General features: G+C 43.9%; 1 protein-coding gene across 1 annotated transcript in view; it reads left to right on the top strand.

The window, feature by feature from the left end:
• Positions 1-541: 541 nt before the first annotated feature.
• Positions 542-20,751, top strand: part of nup160 (nucleoporin 160) — a 63,635-nt gene continuing 43,425 nt past the window's right edge. The window contains exons 1-7 of the mRNA XM_084334932.1: positions 542-646; positions 1,659-1,767; positions 7,192-7,402; positions 12,931-13,153; positions 15,660-15,850; positions 16,476-16,712; positions 19,946-20,043. Of these exons, the coding sequence (XP_084191058.1) occupies positions 556-646; positions 1,659-1,767; positions 7,192-7,402; positions 12,931-13,153; positions 15,660-15,850; positions 16,476-16,712; positions 19,946-20,043 (1,160 nt within the window). The 5' untranslated portion in view covers positions 542-555. The remainder of the gene's footprint in view (positions 647-1,658; positions 1,768-7,191; positions 7,403-12,930; positions 13,154-15,659; positions 15,851-16,475; positions 16,713-19,945; positions 20,044-20,751) is intronic.

The raw sequence follows: 20,751 nt of genomic DNA, 5'->3' as shown, positions 1-20,751 counted from the left end.
ACAAAAAACTAAAAAATAATGTTTCTTGTTCTTCTCTCATATAACCAGGGGCCTGAGGGGGGGCGGCGCCCAAGCGCCCCACAGTGGCGGCCGCCACTGGTATGTCCCTATGCCATAAATGTCATGTATGTTGTGTATGTCATAAATGTCACTATGAATTGAAAATGGGGGACCCTGATGTAAACAAGACAAACGTCTTTCTCTGGTCTGCATCCCCTTAACAATTGTGTGTATTGAGCCATACTGTATTGTACCGATTCTGCAATCTGTTAAATAAAGTTTTCATTAATTCATGTTATGAATATGATGAATTGAAAATGGGGGACCCTGGTGTAAACAAGACAAACGTCTTTCTCTGGTCTGCATCCCCTTAACAATTGTGTGTATTGAGCCGTATACTGTATTAATTTGTACCCATTCTGCAATCTGTTAATAACATTTTCAATCAATCAAACGCGCTTGAAAAAAAAGGGTCCTGCCTCTTTAAATGTTTGAAAGGCCTGAACGCGGCCACTCTCTTCAATGTCATCAATCCCACAACTCAATGCGGCGAAGATGGCGGCGGTGTTGGAGCGGAGTTTCATAGAAATATGTGGATTTGAGAGGGAAACTCTTCACAGGTTCCGTGAGATAACAGTTAATCTAGGTAATGCTTTGTGAATACGACAAAAAACATCTAACATTATTGCCTATGTATGCGCGGATATGCTGGGTCTTGTCATAAACGGGGGCAAGCAAATGACGCCGTGACACATGCTAGCAGCGCAGCTAACATGCTACCTAGCTTATAGCATTTGTAATAAGGGGGCCTGACTGTTCCATTTGTGACGTTAAGTCAGTACGAAGTTCTGTTTAGCCCGTCAGTTTTATTCTGTTGAATTAAAAATGAACTGGTTAGTGTTAGCAGCTGGTGGGTTGCTACTAGTAAACTGCCCCCCCTTGGGCTTGTTTTTCCTGGTCCAGTCCAGCTAGCTAGCGGCGCCTGGTGCTGGTCAATGAATTATTAAATGAACGTTTCCTGTCAAATCTTAAGACTGATTGCTTTAACTGACCAGTGGCGTTGTTGTCTTTCTAAAGTCACACACGTACGCTTAGCTAACGTTAACCCAGGCCAGTATAACGTGACATGAACACGTTTGTTCCCAGTACTCCCAGGGTTCCCAGCCAGGCAGGTCTGAAAGAGGCATCATGTACATCGATCACTTCTAACGTGTGGACTGAATGAATGAATGAATCTGTTATTTAACAGATTGCAGAATGGGTACAATACAGTACGGCTCAATACACACAATTGTTAAGGGGATGCAGACCAGAGAAAGACGTTTGTCTTGTTTACATCAGGGTCCCCCATTTTCAATTCATAGTGACATTTATGACATACACAAACATGCATGACATTTATGGCATAGGGACATACATGACATACAGCTATGTATTGGGAATTGCACACATGTGTGGACACTTTTTAGTCTTCATTACATTGAGCACTGACTAGAAAAATCTTCAGTTTCAGTAAACAAAATCAAGGACGTGACTACATATGGAATTTCGACACATTGGGAATGTTTAACAACCCACTCCATTTACAATGTCCAGCCCCTGTTATCAGCTGCAAATAATAATAATAACATATGCATGCATCTCTTTAACTCTTCTAGGCCTCAGTGCTCTGCCTGGTGGGGTCAAGTTTCCAGACAGTGCTGGAGGCTTCCACTACAGGGAGAGTGGGAAGCTGCTGTCCATCACAAGCAACAGGTTCATACACTGGTGAGTTGTGATGAAGAATTTAAGGGGGCAACAACAGTGGCTCAGGAGGTAGAGCAGTCATCTGGTAATCTGGAGGTTCCCTGCTCCTCCTGGGCAGCGTGTCGAAGTGTCCTTGAGCAAGACACTTGACTTGACAACCCCTAAATGCTCCCGATGAGCATGTTGGCACCTTGCATCGTCTCCCGGATGGTATTGCACATCATTGGATTGGATTGGCTGAAAAAGTGCATCGAAAAAATAACTCCGGTCCACGTTTTACTTCTGGGGCATGCATCTGGATACTATTGCATTGACTGAGGGGACTGGAAGAAGCGTCGATTATCCGTTTCGGAGTATAACGTTGGATCAATAAACGCGATCGATATTTGGAATGGCGATCAGGAATTGGATTAATCTTTTTGCAGAACATCTGATCTGAGGTAAGGACTCTCTGTTATCAGTTTTGGGGTAATCGGATGTTTTTTCACAGCGATCACGATCACAACGTGTGTGCGTGACTGCGTGCGTAACGTTAATGCTAAGCACGGCATGGATAATCGATTTTTCAGCCCGCTTCTCTAGCGTGCATAAATACAATACTATCTATAATCTAGCGTTTATTTGAAAACTATTCATAAATCAGCTGAAAAATGACAACGTGTTTTGTGTATTCCACTAAAGGGCTATTATCGCGGAATTTCTCTGAAATTACTAGAACTCTCAAACTATATTCATATTCAAAACGGTATAAAACTGAAATGTACCAAAAAACAATCCGTTTCGTACATGTTGACTGCAAGCAAGTCATTGGACCCATAGCCATCATTTAAGATATAGTTTAAGCGTTCGCAAATATCTCAACCTCCCATTGACTAAAGCGCTGGCACGGAAGGGGTTATCTGGTCAAAGAGGCGCGCCACTGAGTGTGTTAACCTCTTAAGCCCTAGCCATATTTTCAGAAAATCTGCCTAAAAATACATACAAATAAATGGAAAATTGCTCCACGACGTCTACAAGGTCCATTTGCATGTTCTTGGTATCTAGGGACATCTATGGATCTCAGGGAATGTATTCCCAGTGTCAGAAATATTGTCTGTTACTAGGCGTGAGTAAATTGTAATGAACCAAAGGAGAATATACATTTGATTTTTTCATCTTTGACGGCGAATAACACCATGACGTTGACCAGACGTGAAAAATTGCCACTGAGCTCATTCTGCACCTTCTTGAGATCAAGTGTACAACAAATCAAATGAATAAAGGGCAGATGATTTACAGGTTTTTTTGTAGATGCAGTACTGATTTTTGCCATCCGGACACATGCTATTTTAAATATGAATATAGAATATCAGGCTTATAAATTACCGTATTATGGCCAAGTCACACATCTATGGATCGGGCCAAATCTCCTCTTTCCAATAGAATAGTTCAATCTGGATTTAGTACCACCAGGCGCCCGTAACAGGGCAGCAAAGTCCATGAATGAAATCTACTGTAAGTACAGTTACTTTTTTGTAATGTAAATAGCACCGCCATTTTTCATCAGATTGAGACGTGTTTTTTTTCTAGACATTTACAGAAAGGTAAATAAACTAACTACGTTCATGGCGGCTGGGTGGTGCAGCGGACATTGCGCTCGTCACCAACGCAAGAGACACCGGGTTCGACTCCGGCTGTCGACGTTGCCTCCGGCTTGGGCCAGCCGTCATACTAACTCAATTGGCAGAGTTAGCGGGTGGGAAGTCGATGGGTGGTAATCTGGACGTTGTGGACAGCGACTCCTACAGGTCGGTTGGGGACGCCTGCACAGCAGAGAAAGGAAATGGCGGGTAGTGTGAGCCTCCCACACGTTACACCTCGCCAATGAGAGTCCACGCTGGCAGGTGAAAAGATGCGACAGGCTGCCTCCTCGTGTATCGGAGGGGACACGTGATGCAAGGCTTCTATCCTCCCTACAACCGGCCAGTGGGGGTCATATGCAAGCAACGTTCAAGACGGGAGGGGAGAATTGGCACAGTGACCTATCTCAAACCCTGCCCTCTTTTCTTGATCCTCCAATCACAACGGTCTCTTGCCTCAGACAAGCTTTGTTTGTCCGAGGCAAGCGACAGTTGTGATTGGAGGATCAAGAAAAGAGGGCAGGGTTTGAGAGAGGTCCAATTTGGTATGGGAGAAAAAGAGTAGAAAAAGTGGATACGAAAAAAAAGAAACTAACTACGTTCTATTTTATGGCAATAACGTTCAGGTTTGTTCGACCTGTGAGATATGATCCCGAAAATAAAGTTTTAAAAAGTCAGATGATTGACGGGCTGGTGTGAGCTGGGAAGTGTAGTTTTATGAAATTCGAAAGCCCTGGGTCTCTTGACTCTCTTCTTTCATAGACCACCGCAACACTTCCGGGATTCTGAAATCATGGAGGAGATTGCGGGGGGAGCAAATTAATGAATGTGGATGAGTCTGAGAGCCTTGATGTACCGTACTTTTCGCACTATAATCCGCACCTGACTATAAGCCGCAGCAGCTAAATTGAATGATGTGTACATATATAAGCCGCACTGGACTATAAGCAGCATGTGTTTTAATGTTTAATTACCATATGTAAGGAGTGGAGCCTGCGGCTTAATTTGACTCAACACGGGAAACCTCACCCAGCCCGGACGCGTCTATATTAAAGGCGGCCCAAGAGTGCTTCCGCGTTTCTCTGATTGGCCATGTGACCGCGGCAGCGTGAGAGAGCGGCAGTGCGGAAATAGGCTGCATTCTATTGCCATGCTCTGCGACAAACTCTAACCTTAACCAACTCCGAAACAATGCCTAAACTTAACCCTAACCGTAACCAACTCCGAAACAATGCCTAAACTTAACCCTAACCTTAACCAATTCCGAAACAATGCCTAAACTTAACCCTAACCTTAACCAACTCCGAAACAATGCCTAAACTTAACCCTAACCTTAACCAACTCCGAAACAATGCCTAAACTTAACCCTAACCTTAACCAACTCCGAAACAATGCCTAAACTTAACCGGCGAAAGAATGCATGTTAAAAAAAATATATAATAAATAAATTGAAGGGATTCGAACTTGTCGCCAACGCACTGCAGGTTCCACAGCAAGGCGGCGAGCGAGTTGAGCTAACCGTCGATGTTAAAAGAGGGGGGATTACAGCTGCATAATGCCGCGGCAGAGCTCCGCGGCAGACGCGCGGCGGCGTTGTCACGTGGGGCGTCGCAGCCAATCAGAGAAACGCGGAAGGACTCTTGGGCTGCCTTTAAAGAAGAGGCGGCCCGGACACGGAAAGGATTGACAGATTGATTGCTCTTTCTCGATTTTGTGGGTGGTGGTGCATGGCCGTTCTTATATTGAGCTTTAAGTTCCCACCTCTACAGAGAATGACTCCCATTGGGACACAATACTGTCGGACAAATAACAAGAATTAACTAATTTACAAGTTGTATTAAGTAAATAAGGGAACAGATAAATAACATTTCAATGCAGTAAAAAAAGCAATATTTCGATTTTCGGGTTTTGTCCACACATCGTTATATAAGCCGCAGGGTCGAAAAATGGGGAAAAAAGCCGCGGCTTATAGTCCGAAAAGTACGGTAAGTGGTTGCAGCTACGGCTGTGTGGGTGCTAGAGACATGATCGAATAGACTTTTATGCGCCTGAGTCTCCTGAACATGGCGCAACCAATTCCAAATCGATCAGAACTAAATCGGCCGAGCTAAAGTCCCTTTTTCAGCACCTACTCCATGCACAGATTGCCAACGGATTCTGAAGGCGCGCGGCGCAAAGCCGGGTTAGAATGTTCCATCAGAGGGGCGGAGCTTGTGCCTGCTTCTGTGGCCAGTGTCCTTTCAGCCGAACAGGATAATGGAAAAATGATCCCACTTAATGGCCAGATGTGTCTTATGGCGACATCTACAATTACCTCATTGAGTCTACACGTAGGCTAATGTTTATATTTAAGTGCAGTGGTCTATAGCCGCTCACATTACCACCACAAGCTCCCCCCCTCTGATTTATTAAATTCTTTTGCAAAATCAACTCTGTCTCTCTTTGTTAACCCTTTCTCTGCCACGCTTATGTACATCCTTATACCATCCTCTGCCAGCTCTATTTGTCTATGGAGAAGTTCCCCTTCTTTGCAGGGCTATAACTTTTTAAATTGTATTGCTAAATTGACATTACTATGGCCCATTCAACGTCAATTATCTATCGTTTAGGATGTAGCAACGTTCTACTTTTTCATTCACATATTCATACTAAAATACGGTCTAAAGTATAAATATGTTTTTATCGTTTTCTGCAGCATTCTGCAGAACGTGATTTATAGCCCTAAATGCATTATATTGATGATCAAATACAGTTTGATAGCGATCGGCGCCAGATAAAAAATGTCAAATGGACGTGCTTCTAGAAGTTACTACTTATCATCTGATGTTGACCGGATGTGGGGGGGGTCGTTTATAATTCCGTGGCCAACGTTAGATGATTCATGTAGTGTGGGTGATATGATCATCAGATCAGTTTGTATCGAACACGGTAAAAATAAACGCTGAAACTTACCCCAGTCTCCTCGGGCCGTTGGGCGATGAGCGTGGAGCAAAAAGATTGCTATTATGGGATGTTGAAATATGCGATCCATCTCCAGGTTGTATAATAGTATATACGTCCAAATCATGTTGTTTATCGAGTTATTGGTAACTGATCGCTATCCATTGTGTCGAGCTCGAGTCCCGGGAGCTATAGCGAGTGGTCGGACCGAATTTGGATGAGCACCAGTTTCCGTTTCCGGTTTGCTGTTTGGGCGATCCGCCGATCGGCCACCAGATGGCGCTCTTGAACCGTTGGAGAGTTGAGAGGGGATCAACAGTAGATCTCAAGTCTCCGCGGGAGAAATATGATTGCCATCACAGATTTTTGAAATATTGATCTCAATGACGTGTTACGGCATCATTGGCAGATTAAGCATGGCGGGGAATGACGTGTTACGGCATCCTTGGCGTTTAAAGGGTTAACTACAACAAGCAATGCTGTTTGTTATTTAAGATGAGGTCGGACTCGGCACTGACAGATTTGTGTTCATTGTGCTGCTTTTATAAAGCCTCAAATGACGGCTTACAATATTTCATGAAAGCAAAAAGTGTTTTGTTTGTCTAAGATTTAAAAAGGTTTAAACTTTACAGCACTGACGAAGTTGAACAAAGTGCTGTACAAGTCCCACAACATTAAAAAAAAAAAAACGTTTTTAATTTAAATTTTTTTAAATCTCGAAGCTTCGAATTAAAATCGAATCTCGGCTTCGAATTCCAAAAAAAAAAATCCAAGGTCAGCCCTAGTTCTTACTTGACCTCTCAATGACTCCTGCTGTGTCCAGGTCTATGTCCGGTTACATGGTGTGACACAGTTCTTACTTGACCTCTCCCCCTGCTGTGTCCAGGTCCACATCCGGCGACACAGTGCAGCTGGTTGAGCAGTCGCTGGACACCAACCTGCTGAACAACTCTGTCAGACTCAAGTTCACCCACTGCGCCCTGCTGCCCGGGGGCGTGAGCATCCAGGAGACTATCAACAATGTCGTCATCCTCATCGCCACCAACCAGACCGTCCACCGGCTGGTGCTGCCCCACCCCAGCCACATGTACCACAACGTGAGTTACCCAAGACGGCCTGTTACTGGGGAGAAGGATGTGTTTTCTATATAGTTGATGGTGCAGCCTGGAAATGTTCAGTGTCTTCATTTTGAATTGACCGTCGTAACCTTGTTGAATTCAGTACTTCATTATGTTTGTGTGTTTTAATTAGCTATGAAATTATTAGTAGCATGTTTAATTAATAGCCTGACCCTGATCAGAAAAAAAGTGAGTTTGGTTTCAGTAGCTGATTGATATTCTTATTAGATTAATTTGTTTGTGATGAGAGCAGCTGTGTAGAAGTTTGAGCCTCGGTCTCTGTTGTTTGTAGGGCTGGGAGAAAATATAGAAGAGATCGATATAGAATAGTTTCATTTTAATCTATTAGATTCTTATAATCCCAAAATTAATCTTCAAAATGTCATCAAAATCGATACCTTTTTTAAGTGGATGTGTGATGATCACTACACACTTTCTTTTCTTTTTTTTTAATAATTTTCCTTTTATTGTTTTTCACAATAAGCAAACAATCACAAACAACAAGACATACCAAAAACACAATCCCGGGCTGCATTATTAGTGTCACTTTACAAAAATATACTTTTCACATGCTGAGTTCTCAATTCTCTTACTTTCCCTATAGGTATGGTGAATATTCTTTACAACTATACATCATCCACTGGTTGTCGTCATTAACATATAAAAGTCCCACTTAGGCCTGCCACGATAACACATTTTGCTGGGCGATTAATTGCCCCCGAAAATATCGCGATAAGCGATATTATTGCGACCGGTTAGAGAATTTTTTTTTGCGAAATTTATTTCCCAAAACTTTTATTTTGAAGCCCACCGCTCCGTCTTTTCCTGTGTTTTAGACTTTTATTTTGAAGCCCACCGACCGGACCGGAAGTATTGTTGTGATTATCAGGTACTTTGGGTACCAGAAAAGTCACGTGAAACACTGCAGACCACTGATTGGTCAGAATAGAGACGCGTCTCTAGGATTTCATAATCATTATGTTTGCAGCAGGCACAAGTGCAATAAACAAAGGATACAGTCACTGTGTATTCTGCCTCATTTATTGATTAAACAAAACCGACATCAACACAATTTGCCACCGAGCGGAGAGTTTAGTCTCGCAAAAAGATCGCTGACTTGTTAAGGCTTGTTGTTAGGTTAGGTGCTAATGTTGTGCTAGCGTTTTAGCATGGCTATCGTACATAGCGTGATCAATATAACTCGCTATTGATTGTTTGTATGAGTAACGTTAATGCTAGTAGAATAGACACAACGTGAGGTAATCACCATCCATTTTAAACCGGTTATTACCTAATGCTAACGTTAGCAAATAGACGCGACTGGTAACGTTACAGCTTGTTAGCCTAACGTTAACGTTAGCATAGACAGCCTAGCTAACGTTAACGCTTGTAGAATAGACACAATGAGAGGTAACGTTAGCGTTAGCAGAATAGACACAACGAGGGTCTCGTTAATGTTGTTATTGATTGATTGATTGAAAACTGTGTTTACTCTGTTTGTATGAGTAACGTTAATGCTAGTAGAATAGACACAATGAGGGGTAACGTTAGCCCCACGGAGCTCCTGTGCTGTGCTCTGTAGTAAAGCCAGCGGCCCGCCTCCCAACACGGACAGTGACTGACAAGGGGCACTGGGTCCGCCTCATTAAAACAAACGCGCAAATAGCAATTAATCGCGCCCGTCAAAATCATTGCATTCATTTTAATTATCGCGGCAATTAATCGATTTATTGCTTATCGCGGCAGGCCTAGTCCCACTTTTCCCAGTACTTCAAACCTTTCTTTTCCTGTAATCTGAGAATAAAAGTAAGTCTTTCCATTGTGTATATTTCGCCTATAATGGCCAACCATTTTTCTTTTGTTGGAGGTTCTTGTTGATACCAGAGACGCGTGATCGCTTTCTTACTTGCTGCTAAAAATATTTTCATCAAATATCTGTCTCCTCCTACCAATTCCTCAGGTAAGTTACCCAGGTACAAATATGAGAAGGTCTCCGGTATCTTAAAATTCAATATAACCTGCATGGTGGAGTGAACATCTTGCCAATAACGTTGAATACCTGGACAATTCCAAAAGATATGAGAGTGGTTTGCCTCCCTCTGGCCGCACTGTCTCCAACATGGTTGCTCTATGCCTACTTGTCGGGATTTGATTTTGGGAGTTATGAAGAATCTAGTCAAGTTTTTCCAGCAGAATTCTCCATGTTTTTGAATTAGTCGAGCTACATTGAGTTCTTTCTGCACATGTTCTCCCATTCGTCTTCGGTTATTTCAATGTTTGATTCCTTTTCCCAAGTTGTCTTAATGTAACTTGTGGAGTCAGTTCTGGCCTGAACAAAGCTATTATATAATTTTGACACAGTTTTACTCATGTTGTCTCTGTATGCCTGAATGAATATCTGAATAACACTGTCTATTGGGGTATTGGGCTCAGACACCTTTACCTCTTTTAGAAAGTACTGGCGTAGTTGTAGGTATCTGAAGAAGTCGTGTTTATCCAAACCGTATGTATCTTTCAAGGTTTGAAAGCTCAAGTTCTCCATTCTCTACCATTGTGCTGAATGAGGTACTACACATAATTTCTACCGTGCTTCCTGTCCTGTAGTTTGCGTTACGCCGGGTTCCTGCTGAACTACTATGGAAAAATTACATCTTTTGACACCAATGGCAGGTGCTGCCCCCCTGAAACCAGCGCCATCGAGGTTAATGTTAATTGAATCGATATCATCAATATTGAATCAAAATCAAATTGAATCCGGACCTTAGCCTTAGATACCCTGACCTTAGAGCCATATGAAATCTGTGTTCACGGAATCGAGGACGGAATCGCGGAATTGACTAATAAAAATGGAATCAACTGCAAAACGTGGAATATTGCAGAATTTGGCCTAATCTGGACTGAAATTCCGTTTTTGGGTGGAACGTTTGGTGCAAAGCAAAGATGACCGGGGACCGCTGCGTGTTACACACAACACGGCAGTGTCCAAGCGTCTGCCGTCTGGCTGCTTTGGTGTTAACGTCGTCAAGAAGCTAAGAAATTCCGCAATAAGCCCTAAATTCAGAGCAGAGCAGTATCCTACTGACTTTTATGCCTCCGGCGATAAGGTGTTTTGCAAATTCTGTCAACGTTCCATGGACTGGACCCGCAAAAACACGTGCGACACTATTGTGATTAAATAGCTAACGTTACAGTCAGGGGAGGAAATTAGGCCACTTTACCCGCCAAATGCGGGTATTTTTTACGTTTGGCTGGTAAAAAAAATCAGATACTCGCCAGTTGGCTGGTAAGCCAAAAAGTTAGTTTCCTCCCCTGCTGGCGAGTATACAAAAAAATTAAACATTCTGCAATCACTGCACTGGCAAACGGTGCGCGTCTTCTGAGTGTTCGCTTTAGTTGACAGTGCCACGAGAGCACTGCACAAGACCACCCGCAGACATATAATGTTTAATAAACGTTTGCGCAGTACTGGCCAACCCGCGGACATATAATAATAAAAGTCCCGCGGTACTAGGCTAGCCATCAGGAGCACTCGCAAACAGATAACGTTAAACACAGCAGAAGATGGAAAACAGACAGACTGACCAACGGGGAACTGCATCCAACCCTAGTACAACCTTCGAGTATAAGTTACTAAGGACACATTTAAATCACAGAGGTGTAATGTTAGTCTACTGGAACTGTATACAGTGGTTAGCTTCTAGTTAGCGTTTTAGCTATTGCTGCTTGCTAGCTAACGTTAGCCCCGTGTGCTCAAAGCAGCCAGCTAGGTGTATCTGTTATGACTATAATGTTTCCAAAAAAGCACCGGACTACGACGTAAGGTTAGACATTTTATTTCATGCTCAAAAGCCCCTGGCTTGCACATCGCAGTCACGAAAGGGGCTAGCTCAACCAGTGCACTGTGCACAACAGCACACCAACCCAACTGACGTTACCACAACACTTGACGGTACTTCACAGCACTGTCGTAAGACCACCGTACTGTCTTAAAGGCACAGTGTGCCTACCCAGATGCATACACAACATTGATGCGGCTTGACATACAAAGAAGTAATTATCACAATTAGCGATTTTTTTTGTCTGGTAAAAAATCTGTTTGGCTGGTAAAAAAAATCAGATACTCGCCAGTTGGCTGGTAAGCCAAAAAGTTAGTTTCCTCCCCTGGAACTTACAGTACATAGGACTATAGATGGAAATGATAGCTTCTTGCTAAATCTGGTGCACCCATCCATTTGTTTAATGCAAACGATTGTCATTACACACTGTCCTTTATAAACTAAATAAACTTGAATAGCTATCTAACGTTACAGTACATAGGACTATTAGGGATGGGTACATTTCACATTTGAACCGATACGGTACCGGTACCTGTGAATCGATACCGGTACCCAACGGTACCTTTTTTCGGTACTTTAGTCTAAAAAAATGTAATTTACCTACCTCAGTCGTAAAAAAATATTCAAAACTTCAAATAACTATTTCGACCGTTTTTCGTCTTGCCATTGCTCCGACTGCTTTGTTGTTGAATCAAGTCAAATCCTAGGTAAGCATATATTGTGCGTGTGAACGTTGACATGAAAAGAAAAAAAGGTAAAACATTCCCCCCCCCCCCCCCCCGGTATCTCACTTGAATCGATACTCGGTAGTACCGACGTGTTTCGGTTCGGTACCTCAAAAGTACCGAATTCGGTACCCATCCCTAAGGACTATAGATGGAAATGATAGCTTCTAGCTAAATCTGGTGCACCCATCCATTTGTTTAATGCAAATGATTGTCAGTACACACTGTCCTTTATAAACGAAATAAACTAAACTAAAGGTGCTTAAATTATGCATTACTATATTCCATCACAATTTAATAGATATAGCTAGGCTACTGACATTGTCATTGTGATAATGTCAGTAGTAGCTAGCTGTATCTATTGTTAATGTTTACACTTGAAATGTGTGTTTTTATTTTGTGTGCATTTTAATTTATATTTAATTTAAAATATTAGCACTTAAAAACATTAAATGGACTGTTATATCTTATTCAATTGTGGACATTTATTCATTCCCACTTACTATTTCTGATGGTAAAATGAGCATAAAAAGCAAAATACAGAATTCTGAAATATTAAAACTGAATTTGGGAAAAAAAATTATGGAATTTGGAAAATAATAAAACTGATTTCATATGGCTCTACCTGACCTCCACTCGGCATGTTCACAGCTTGAGTGGATATCTATAAACCCGTAAGTCAGTCACTACATTCAGATTCAGAGCAGCACAAACCCAGTGGGTGAGATGGTATCTTATATTCCTTCTCGCCACCAGACAGACGCCCCACAGTTCAATGGTAATGAGGGAGGTCTAGTTGGTTACTGGACCGAATGCAAAGGTCTTCTCTTCACAACAATAACTTGTTAAATCTCATGAAACCATTGATTTAAACATGCCAACTTTGTTCCCACAAAGTCACCCAAAGGCTAGTTCTCAAACCCCCCCCTCTGTTCTCCCTCCCCAGGAGCTGGTGACGGAGCTGCAGATGCAGTCCGTCTTCACAGACGTAGGCAAGCTGAGTCTGCAGGACCCGGCTAACAGCGCCGTTATACCCACCCCGGCGGGCCAGACGGGGGGCCCCAGCACCGCGGTGACCTGGCTCAGCCACCTGTTGGAGTCCCACTATGCCCTGGCCTCGCCTGCTGGAGGCATCCTGGTGGTCAGCCTGCCACCGTATGACACGCAGGGTAAGACTGCCGGTACAAAGCAGGGGCGATGAGAGGATATTTTTACATTGCAGACAGGGGCTGGAACGATGAGAGGAGATGTTTACAAGGCAGGGGATGGAGTGATGAGAGGAGATGTTTACAATGCAGGGGCTGGAGTGATGAGAGGAGATGTTTACAATGCAGGGGCTGGAGTGATGAGAGGAGATGTTTACAAGGCAGGGGCTGGAGTGATGATAGATGTTTACAATGCAGGGGCTGGAGTGATGAGAGGAGATGTTTACATTGCAGGGGCTGGAGTGATGAGAGGAGATGTTTACAATGCAGGGGCTGGAGTGATGAGAGGAGATGTTTACAATGCAGGGGCTGGAGTGATGAGAGGAGATGTTTACAATGCAGGGGCTGGAGTGATGAGAGGAGATGTTTACATTGCAGGGGCTGGAGTGATGATAGATGTTTACAATGCAGGGGCTGGAGTGATGAGAGGAGATGTTTACATTGCAGGGGCTGGAGTGATGATAGATGTTTACAATGCAGGGGCTGGAGTGATGATAGATGTTTACAATGCAGGGGCTGGAGTGATGAGAGGAGATGTTTACAATGCAGGGGCTGGAGTGATGAGAGGAGATGTTTACAATGCAGGGGCTGGAGTGATGAGAGGAGATGTTTACAATGCAGGGGCTGGAGTGATGAGAGGAGATGTTTACAAGGCAGGGGCTGGAGTGATGATAGATGTTTACAATGCAGGGGCTGGAGTGATGAGAGGAGATGTTTACATTGCAGGGGCTGGAGTGATGATAGATGTTTACAATGCAGGGGCTGGAGTGATGATAGATGTTTACAATGCAGGGGCTGGAGTGATGAGAGGAGATGTTTACAATGCAGGGGCTGGAGTGATGATAGGAGATGTTTACAATGCAGGGGCTGGAGTGATGAGAGGAGATGTTTACAATGCAGGGGCTGGAGTGATGATAGATGTTTACAATGCAGGGGCTGGAGTGATGATAGATGTTTACATTGCAGGGGCTGGAGTGATGATAGATGTTTACAATGCAGGGGCTGGAGCGATGAGAGGAGATGTTTACAATGCAGGGGCTGGAGTGATGAGAGGAGATGTTTACATTGCAGGGGCTGGAGTGATGATAGATGTTTACATTGCAGGGGCTGGAGTGATGATAGATGTTTACAATGCAGGGGCTGGAGTGATGATAGATGTTTACAATGCAGGGGCTGGAGTTATGATGGATGTTTACAAGGCAGGGGCTGGAGTGATGAGAGGAGATGTTTACATTGCAGGGGCTGGAGTGATGATAGATGTTTACAATGCAGGGGCTGGAGTGATGATAGATGTTTACAATGCAGGGGCTGGAGTGATGATAGATGTTTACAATGCAGGGGCTGGAGTGATGATAGATGTTTACAATGCAGGGGCTGGAGTGATGATAGATGTTTACAATGCAGGGGCTGGAGTGATGATGGATGTTTACAATGCAGGGGCTGGAGTGATGATAGATGTTTACAATGCAGGGGCTGGAGTGATGAGAGGAGATGTTTACAAGGCAGGGGCTGGAGTGATGAGAGGAGATGTTTACAAGGCAGGGGCTGGAGTGATGAGAGGAGATGTTTACAATGCAGGGGCTGGAGTGATGATGGATGTTTACAATGCAGGGGCTGGAGTGATGATAGATGTTTACAATGCAGGGGCTGGAGTGATGATAGATGTTTACAATGCAGGGGCTGGAGTGATGATAGATGTTTACAATGCAGGGGCTGGAGTGATGATAGATGTTTACAATGCAGGGGCTGGAGTCTCTTATGTCTCTAATTACAATGTCCATTCTAGAATTTTTTTTTATCCCCCTTTTTTCCGTATTTTTCTCCCATCCCAATTAGCCAATTCCCTTCCTGGTCGTTGCACGCATTTCCCCCCCACTTGCCGGTCTAGGGAGGGTTGAAGACTATCACATGTCTCCTCCGATACATGTGGAGTCAGCCAGCCGCTTCTTTTCACCTGACGGCGAGGACTCTCACTGGGGGAGTGTAACGCGTGGGAGGATCACACTACCTCCCCCAGATCTTTTCCCTGCTGAACAGGCGCCCCGACCGACCAGTAGAAGTCGCTGTTTACAACGACCAGGATACACACCCCGCCGGCTTCCCACCCGCTAACACTGCCAATATAGACCTATCTCAAACCCTGCCCCTTTTCTTGATCCTCCAATCACAGCTGTCGCTTACCTCGGACAAACTTTGTTTGTACGAGGAAGTCCGAGGTAAGCGACAGCTGTGATTGGAGGATCAAGAAAAGGGGGCAGGGTTTGAGATAGGTCCATTGTGTTAGTACGGACGACTGACCAAGCCGGAGGTACCGCTGACAGCTGGATTAGATCCCAGAGTCTCTGCGGTGGTAGGCGGGCGCTTAGTCCGCTGCGCTACCCAGCCGCCCTAGAAGTGGTATTTCTTAGATGAAGTCTTTGCATTTTTTGTGTGAATAAGGTGAACTGTGCGCCGTGTGTTTTTCTACCAGGGAGTGTGTCGGTCGTGGAGCTGAAGACGAGCACGGTGATGCAGCGGCTGGCGGGCTGGATGCCCACGGCCATCCGGGGGGAGCAGAGCCCCGGGGACCTGGCCGTCAGCCTGGCCGTCAGGGACTTGGAGGACGACACCTTCATATTCGCCCTCTGCCAGGACTACAAACTACGCATGTGGTCCTACAGGGTCAGTGGCTCGCCGTCCGGGTTATCGTTCGTCAAGCGAGTTGTTTTCTTTCAACGCCGTGTGCGTTCTCGGCAGGGTTATTTTTTTAAATCTGAAATAACGTGAGTACGTTTGGAAAATATCTGGAAATTCACAGCCGCTGAATATATTAAGATAATTCTTTTATTCCTTTTGATATATTCCTTTACTGACCCCCTTGGGGGAAATTTGGGGCAGGACGGGGGAGTGGAGGTACAGGTGTGTGCAGGCTAATGGTAGAAAAGACATAAATATAGGCAATAGAATTAGATATGAGAAAAATAAACAAAGGTGCAGATGAGGGTCTGTATAGCCCTATTGGTTATATTATACATTACACTCAATAAATATAGGCAATAATATATTTTTTAATCTGAATACTATGAGTAAACTCTATACACAAGGTGCAGTATACGCAAGGTACCCTAACTGGCATGATACACGTTGTAGTCCGTGCAGGTTTTTGGAAACCGCATACGCTGCTATTAATAATTTCCGCTCCCAGTCAAAGGTGTAACAACACGATGAGCACTGAATCTGTATCGTGTGATAATGACATGATCGGCATGTAACGGCATTAACCCCTTCATTACCTCTCCTCCTCCAGGACCAGACGTGTCTGATGGAGGCCGACATGCTGGAGCACATGCCGTCCTATAAGGGGGCGAAGCGGGCGGTGGGTCAGTGTCACAGGCTGCGTCTGGCCTTCTCCTCCACCACGGAACTGTGTCTGGCCGTCTACCTGGCCGTGCCTCAGAGGGGACAGTTCACCGTGTTGCAGCTGGTGGCCACCGACAACAACCGCTACAGCCTGGACCACATCTCCTCCCTGTTCGCCACACAGGTCGGTGGGACTGGAGGGTGGTGGGGGTGAATGAATGAAATTGTATTTCCGTGTCATGTCCGACGACTCATCCCTTATGGGTTTATAAGACACCAAAAACAATAATTGAATATAACATTCACTTCCCAAGGTTTGTAAGCTACACCATCAGAGGCCAAAGTAAATGCATCACATATATGTTCTTTTCGTACGTTTATCCCAAGCTTTCTCTAAATATTCTGCAAGTGCAAATACCCTGTGATCAAAAATCCATTTTAGTCTTATCTGCATCACTCAACCACATTAACTCAATGTTTTTACACCTGTCAACTAACTTTTGACGCAACTCATAATATAATAAAACATAAAATGAAACTCATTCTCAATATCAATATTACAGTAAATACATCCTCTCTTCTTCTGTGACCCCCCCGGTAATGTCTGGTTTTGAGGTGTAGGCGCAAAATCCCAGAGCGGAGCTGGGCACATAATGACTTTTGTCTTTTAGGTAATGGAGCACACGCATTTTTTTTTTTTTTTATTTCTATAGCAACTTTTTATCATACTAAATGTTCTTAATTTTGGTTTATGTAGTATTTCCTGTGACCATTTACCTGATGTATAAGGCTTCCGTGTGTGGAAGGGGCATTTGTTTTTCTGATGGTTGTTAGTTTGTGCCACATGATGTGTGCATGGTTTGCTCTTAATGTGACCTGCTGTGCGACTGGGTCCGAGCAGACAGGCTATTCTCGGTCCTCGCTCCACAATAGTGGAACGATCTTCCCACCACAGTAAGGACTGCCGAAACCCGCCCATTCTTTTTTGCCGTTGACTAAAACAGTTCTTCAATCAATATCTTATCAATAAATTACTAATCTTCGTGCTGTCTTTTACTATCATGCACTTTGCTACTAAGTAATCTTCCCTGCCTATATTACTACCTACTATGCTAATATGTATTTACTACTAACTATGCACTCAAGACTGTAGCACTCAAGATCGACACCCTTCCTGCTGACTTGTTGTACAGAACAAGTTGCTTTGGATAAAAGCGTTTGCTAAATTACTAAACGTAAATGAGACCCGTATGTAGGTCTCGAAAGGAACACGGTCCTGTTAAGCCTGCTTTTCTTTATCATAAATCGATCAATAGAGACCGTATTAGATCCCCAATTATCATATCATGGGGTATCATTGGAAAGCCACACTCATTGGCTACAACCGCTGCTGTCGATTTGACACTTACATCTTTGGCCAGCTGAATTGTAGGAAACCGGTAGGCTTGGAAAAAATAGTCTACGAACAGGTCGAAAAGTACCTAGCGGAAAAAAATCTAATCTACGAATTCCAATCTGGCTTCAGAACATCCCACTCCACTGACACATGCCTTCTCTATTTGAATGACCACATCAAACAAGAGGTGGACGCAGGCAAATACTGCGGCATGGTCATGCTGGACCTACAAAAGGCCTTTGACACGGTCAATCACTCCATTCTGATTGACAAGCTAAAAGCAATTGGTTTTGATAGTCTATCAGTGAGCTGGATGCAATCCTACCTTGAGGGGAGGGAACAGATGGTGGAGGTAAACGGTACCCTATCCCCCCCCCCTCACAGTGAGCTGTGGTGTTCCACAAGGAAGCATACTAGGACCGCTACTGTTCCTAATTTATGCAAATGACATGTCGTCAGCTTGTGACTGCAACTTGTTCCTGTTTGCGGACGACTCAGCCCTGCTGGTCTCTGACAAGAACAAGTTACAGGTTGAAAAAACCCTCAGCTCGGAACTAGGCAGAATCTGCATATGGCTCGCTGATAACAAACTATCATTACACATGGGCAAAACAGAGTCCATTCTCTTCGGTTCAAATAACAAACTCAGCAAGACCGACGGCTTCTCAGTTACAGTGGGTGACAATATTGTCACAAGGAAAGATGAAATTACCTACCTGGGTTCCATCCTAGAGGCTAATCTCTCCTGTGACAAAATGGCATCCAATGTAATAAAAAAAGTCAACCAACGAACTCGATTCTTGTACCGGATCTCCTCTCTGGTAAACAAGAACACCCTGAAGACTCTGGCAGGAGCACTCATTCAGGGGTACTACGACTATGCTTGCACCTCATGGTACCAAAGCACCTCAAAGGCGCTAAAAACAAAATTACAAACATCTCAAAACAAACTGGTCAGACTACTGCTTGACCTTACTCCTAGAACCCACCTCACCCCTGCCCACTTTGACAACCTAGGATGGCTTAGAGTAGACGACAGAGTACAACAACTTGCAATGGGCCTGGTCTACAAGATACACTACACGACCAAGGTACCCATGTACATGTCAAAATACTTCCCAAAGGTCAGTGAATACCACGATCACAACACCAGAGGGAGCTCCACAAATCATGTTAAACCCAGATTCGGCTCAAATAAGGGACTAAACACGTTTCGCAATTATGCCACATCAATGTGGAACGCCCTACCCAAAGCTGTAAAGGAATGTGGATCACTACCCACTTTCAAAACCTCTCTCAAGGGACACCTACAGGAGACTGCAATTCAACACTGGCCCCTGTAAATATCCTAACCCAACCCCCTCCAATGTACAGTCATTTACCTAGTATGGTTTTGTCAATAGTTCAATGTACAATTGTGTTTGTTTGTACAGTGTCTCCTCCCCCCCCCCCCTCAATGTACAGTGTTACTTGTTTATACAGTGTGCCCCCCGGCCCCCCCCCCCCCCCAACCACCTCCAATGTAAATTACCCAGTATGGTTGTCAATATCCCAATGTACCCAACCCCCCCCACCCAACCTCCTCCAATGTACAGTTTCTACGTCAAATGTATATACTCCCTTTTCTTGACTCCTTCTGTATCACAAACAGTACTGTATTTGCAAATCTGGTATGTCATAAATGTATAGATGTAGCAGTACTGACTATCTGTATGTCATGTATGTCATATATGTCTATATGAATTGAAAATGGGGGACCCTGATGGAAACAAGACAAACGTCTTTCTCAGGTCTGCATCCCCTTAACAATTGTATGTATTGAGCCGTACTGTATTGTACCCATTCTGCAATCTGTTAAATAAAGTTTTCATTCATTCATTCATTCATTGCAGGAGCTCGGCGGGCTCGCCGCAAACCTTCGCAACCACTTTGACATCTGAGTATAAATGAGGCTTTAGAACAAGCCTGTGTGTTTTCAATGGCAAAGGACTGTGTGTCTGACTTGGGGTGTTTCTCAACAGGAGACGCTGGTGGATTTCACTCTGACGTCCACAGACGTCTGGGCCCTCTGGGTGGACGACTCCAACAACACCGTCGTCAAATACATCAACTTTGAACAGTGAGTGTCGCTCACGCTCGCACCAACCCTCCCGTTGGATTGAATGGGAATTGATGTACAGTGAAAGAGATTACAGTGGGATTTATATACTGTGAAATACAATCATATTTCATTATGTGTTTTTTTTTGTCAGTATGATATTTCTGTTTTTAATAAAGTGTAGTCTTACCTCTCGGACCCATATAAAGTCTAGACACGTGATGAAAACACAATCCCATTTCCTTGACAACGACTCTGCAATATGTCAACCGTGGGAAGCCTTGGGTGAATTAATGACGAATATGAACATAAAGGCTGTTATTAGCTATATCCAATGTTCCCTCTAATTTTTTTTCGGTCTGAGCAAACACTCAAACTAGGGCTGGGCGATATGACCAAAAACGTTATCGCGATAAAATTATAAAATTATTTTCATATAATTCGATATCGATAATTATCGTCGATATAATGTCTGTCAAGTTTAATTAACTTCTTATGCTGCTGCGAATGTCTCAAGTCGAGTTGATGTCGTCATCAGTCCGCGCACGTTAACAGTAGCCGACAAGCGGAGCATCTCATGACAATAAATATGACACTAAAACTCTTCCGCCACAATATATTGAAACGACGTCCACTGTATACCCCACACTACTTAAACGTGGCCTCAGAATTCAAAACACACACATACTCGGCACGTAAATATATAAAACAACGCCGTGCAAGCTAATT

This window comes from Notolepis coatsorum, assembly GCF_963971535.1.
Source record: "Notolepis coatsorum genome assembly, chromosome: 18".
Lineage (NCBI taxonomy): Eukaryota > Metazoa > Chordata > Actinopteri > Aulopiformes > Paralepididae > Notolepis > Notolepis coatsorum.
The sequence above is the reverse complement of the archived record's forward strand: the minus strand, read 5'-3'. Positions and strand labels throughout refer to the sequence as shown.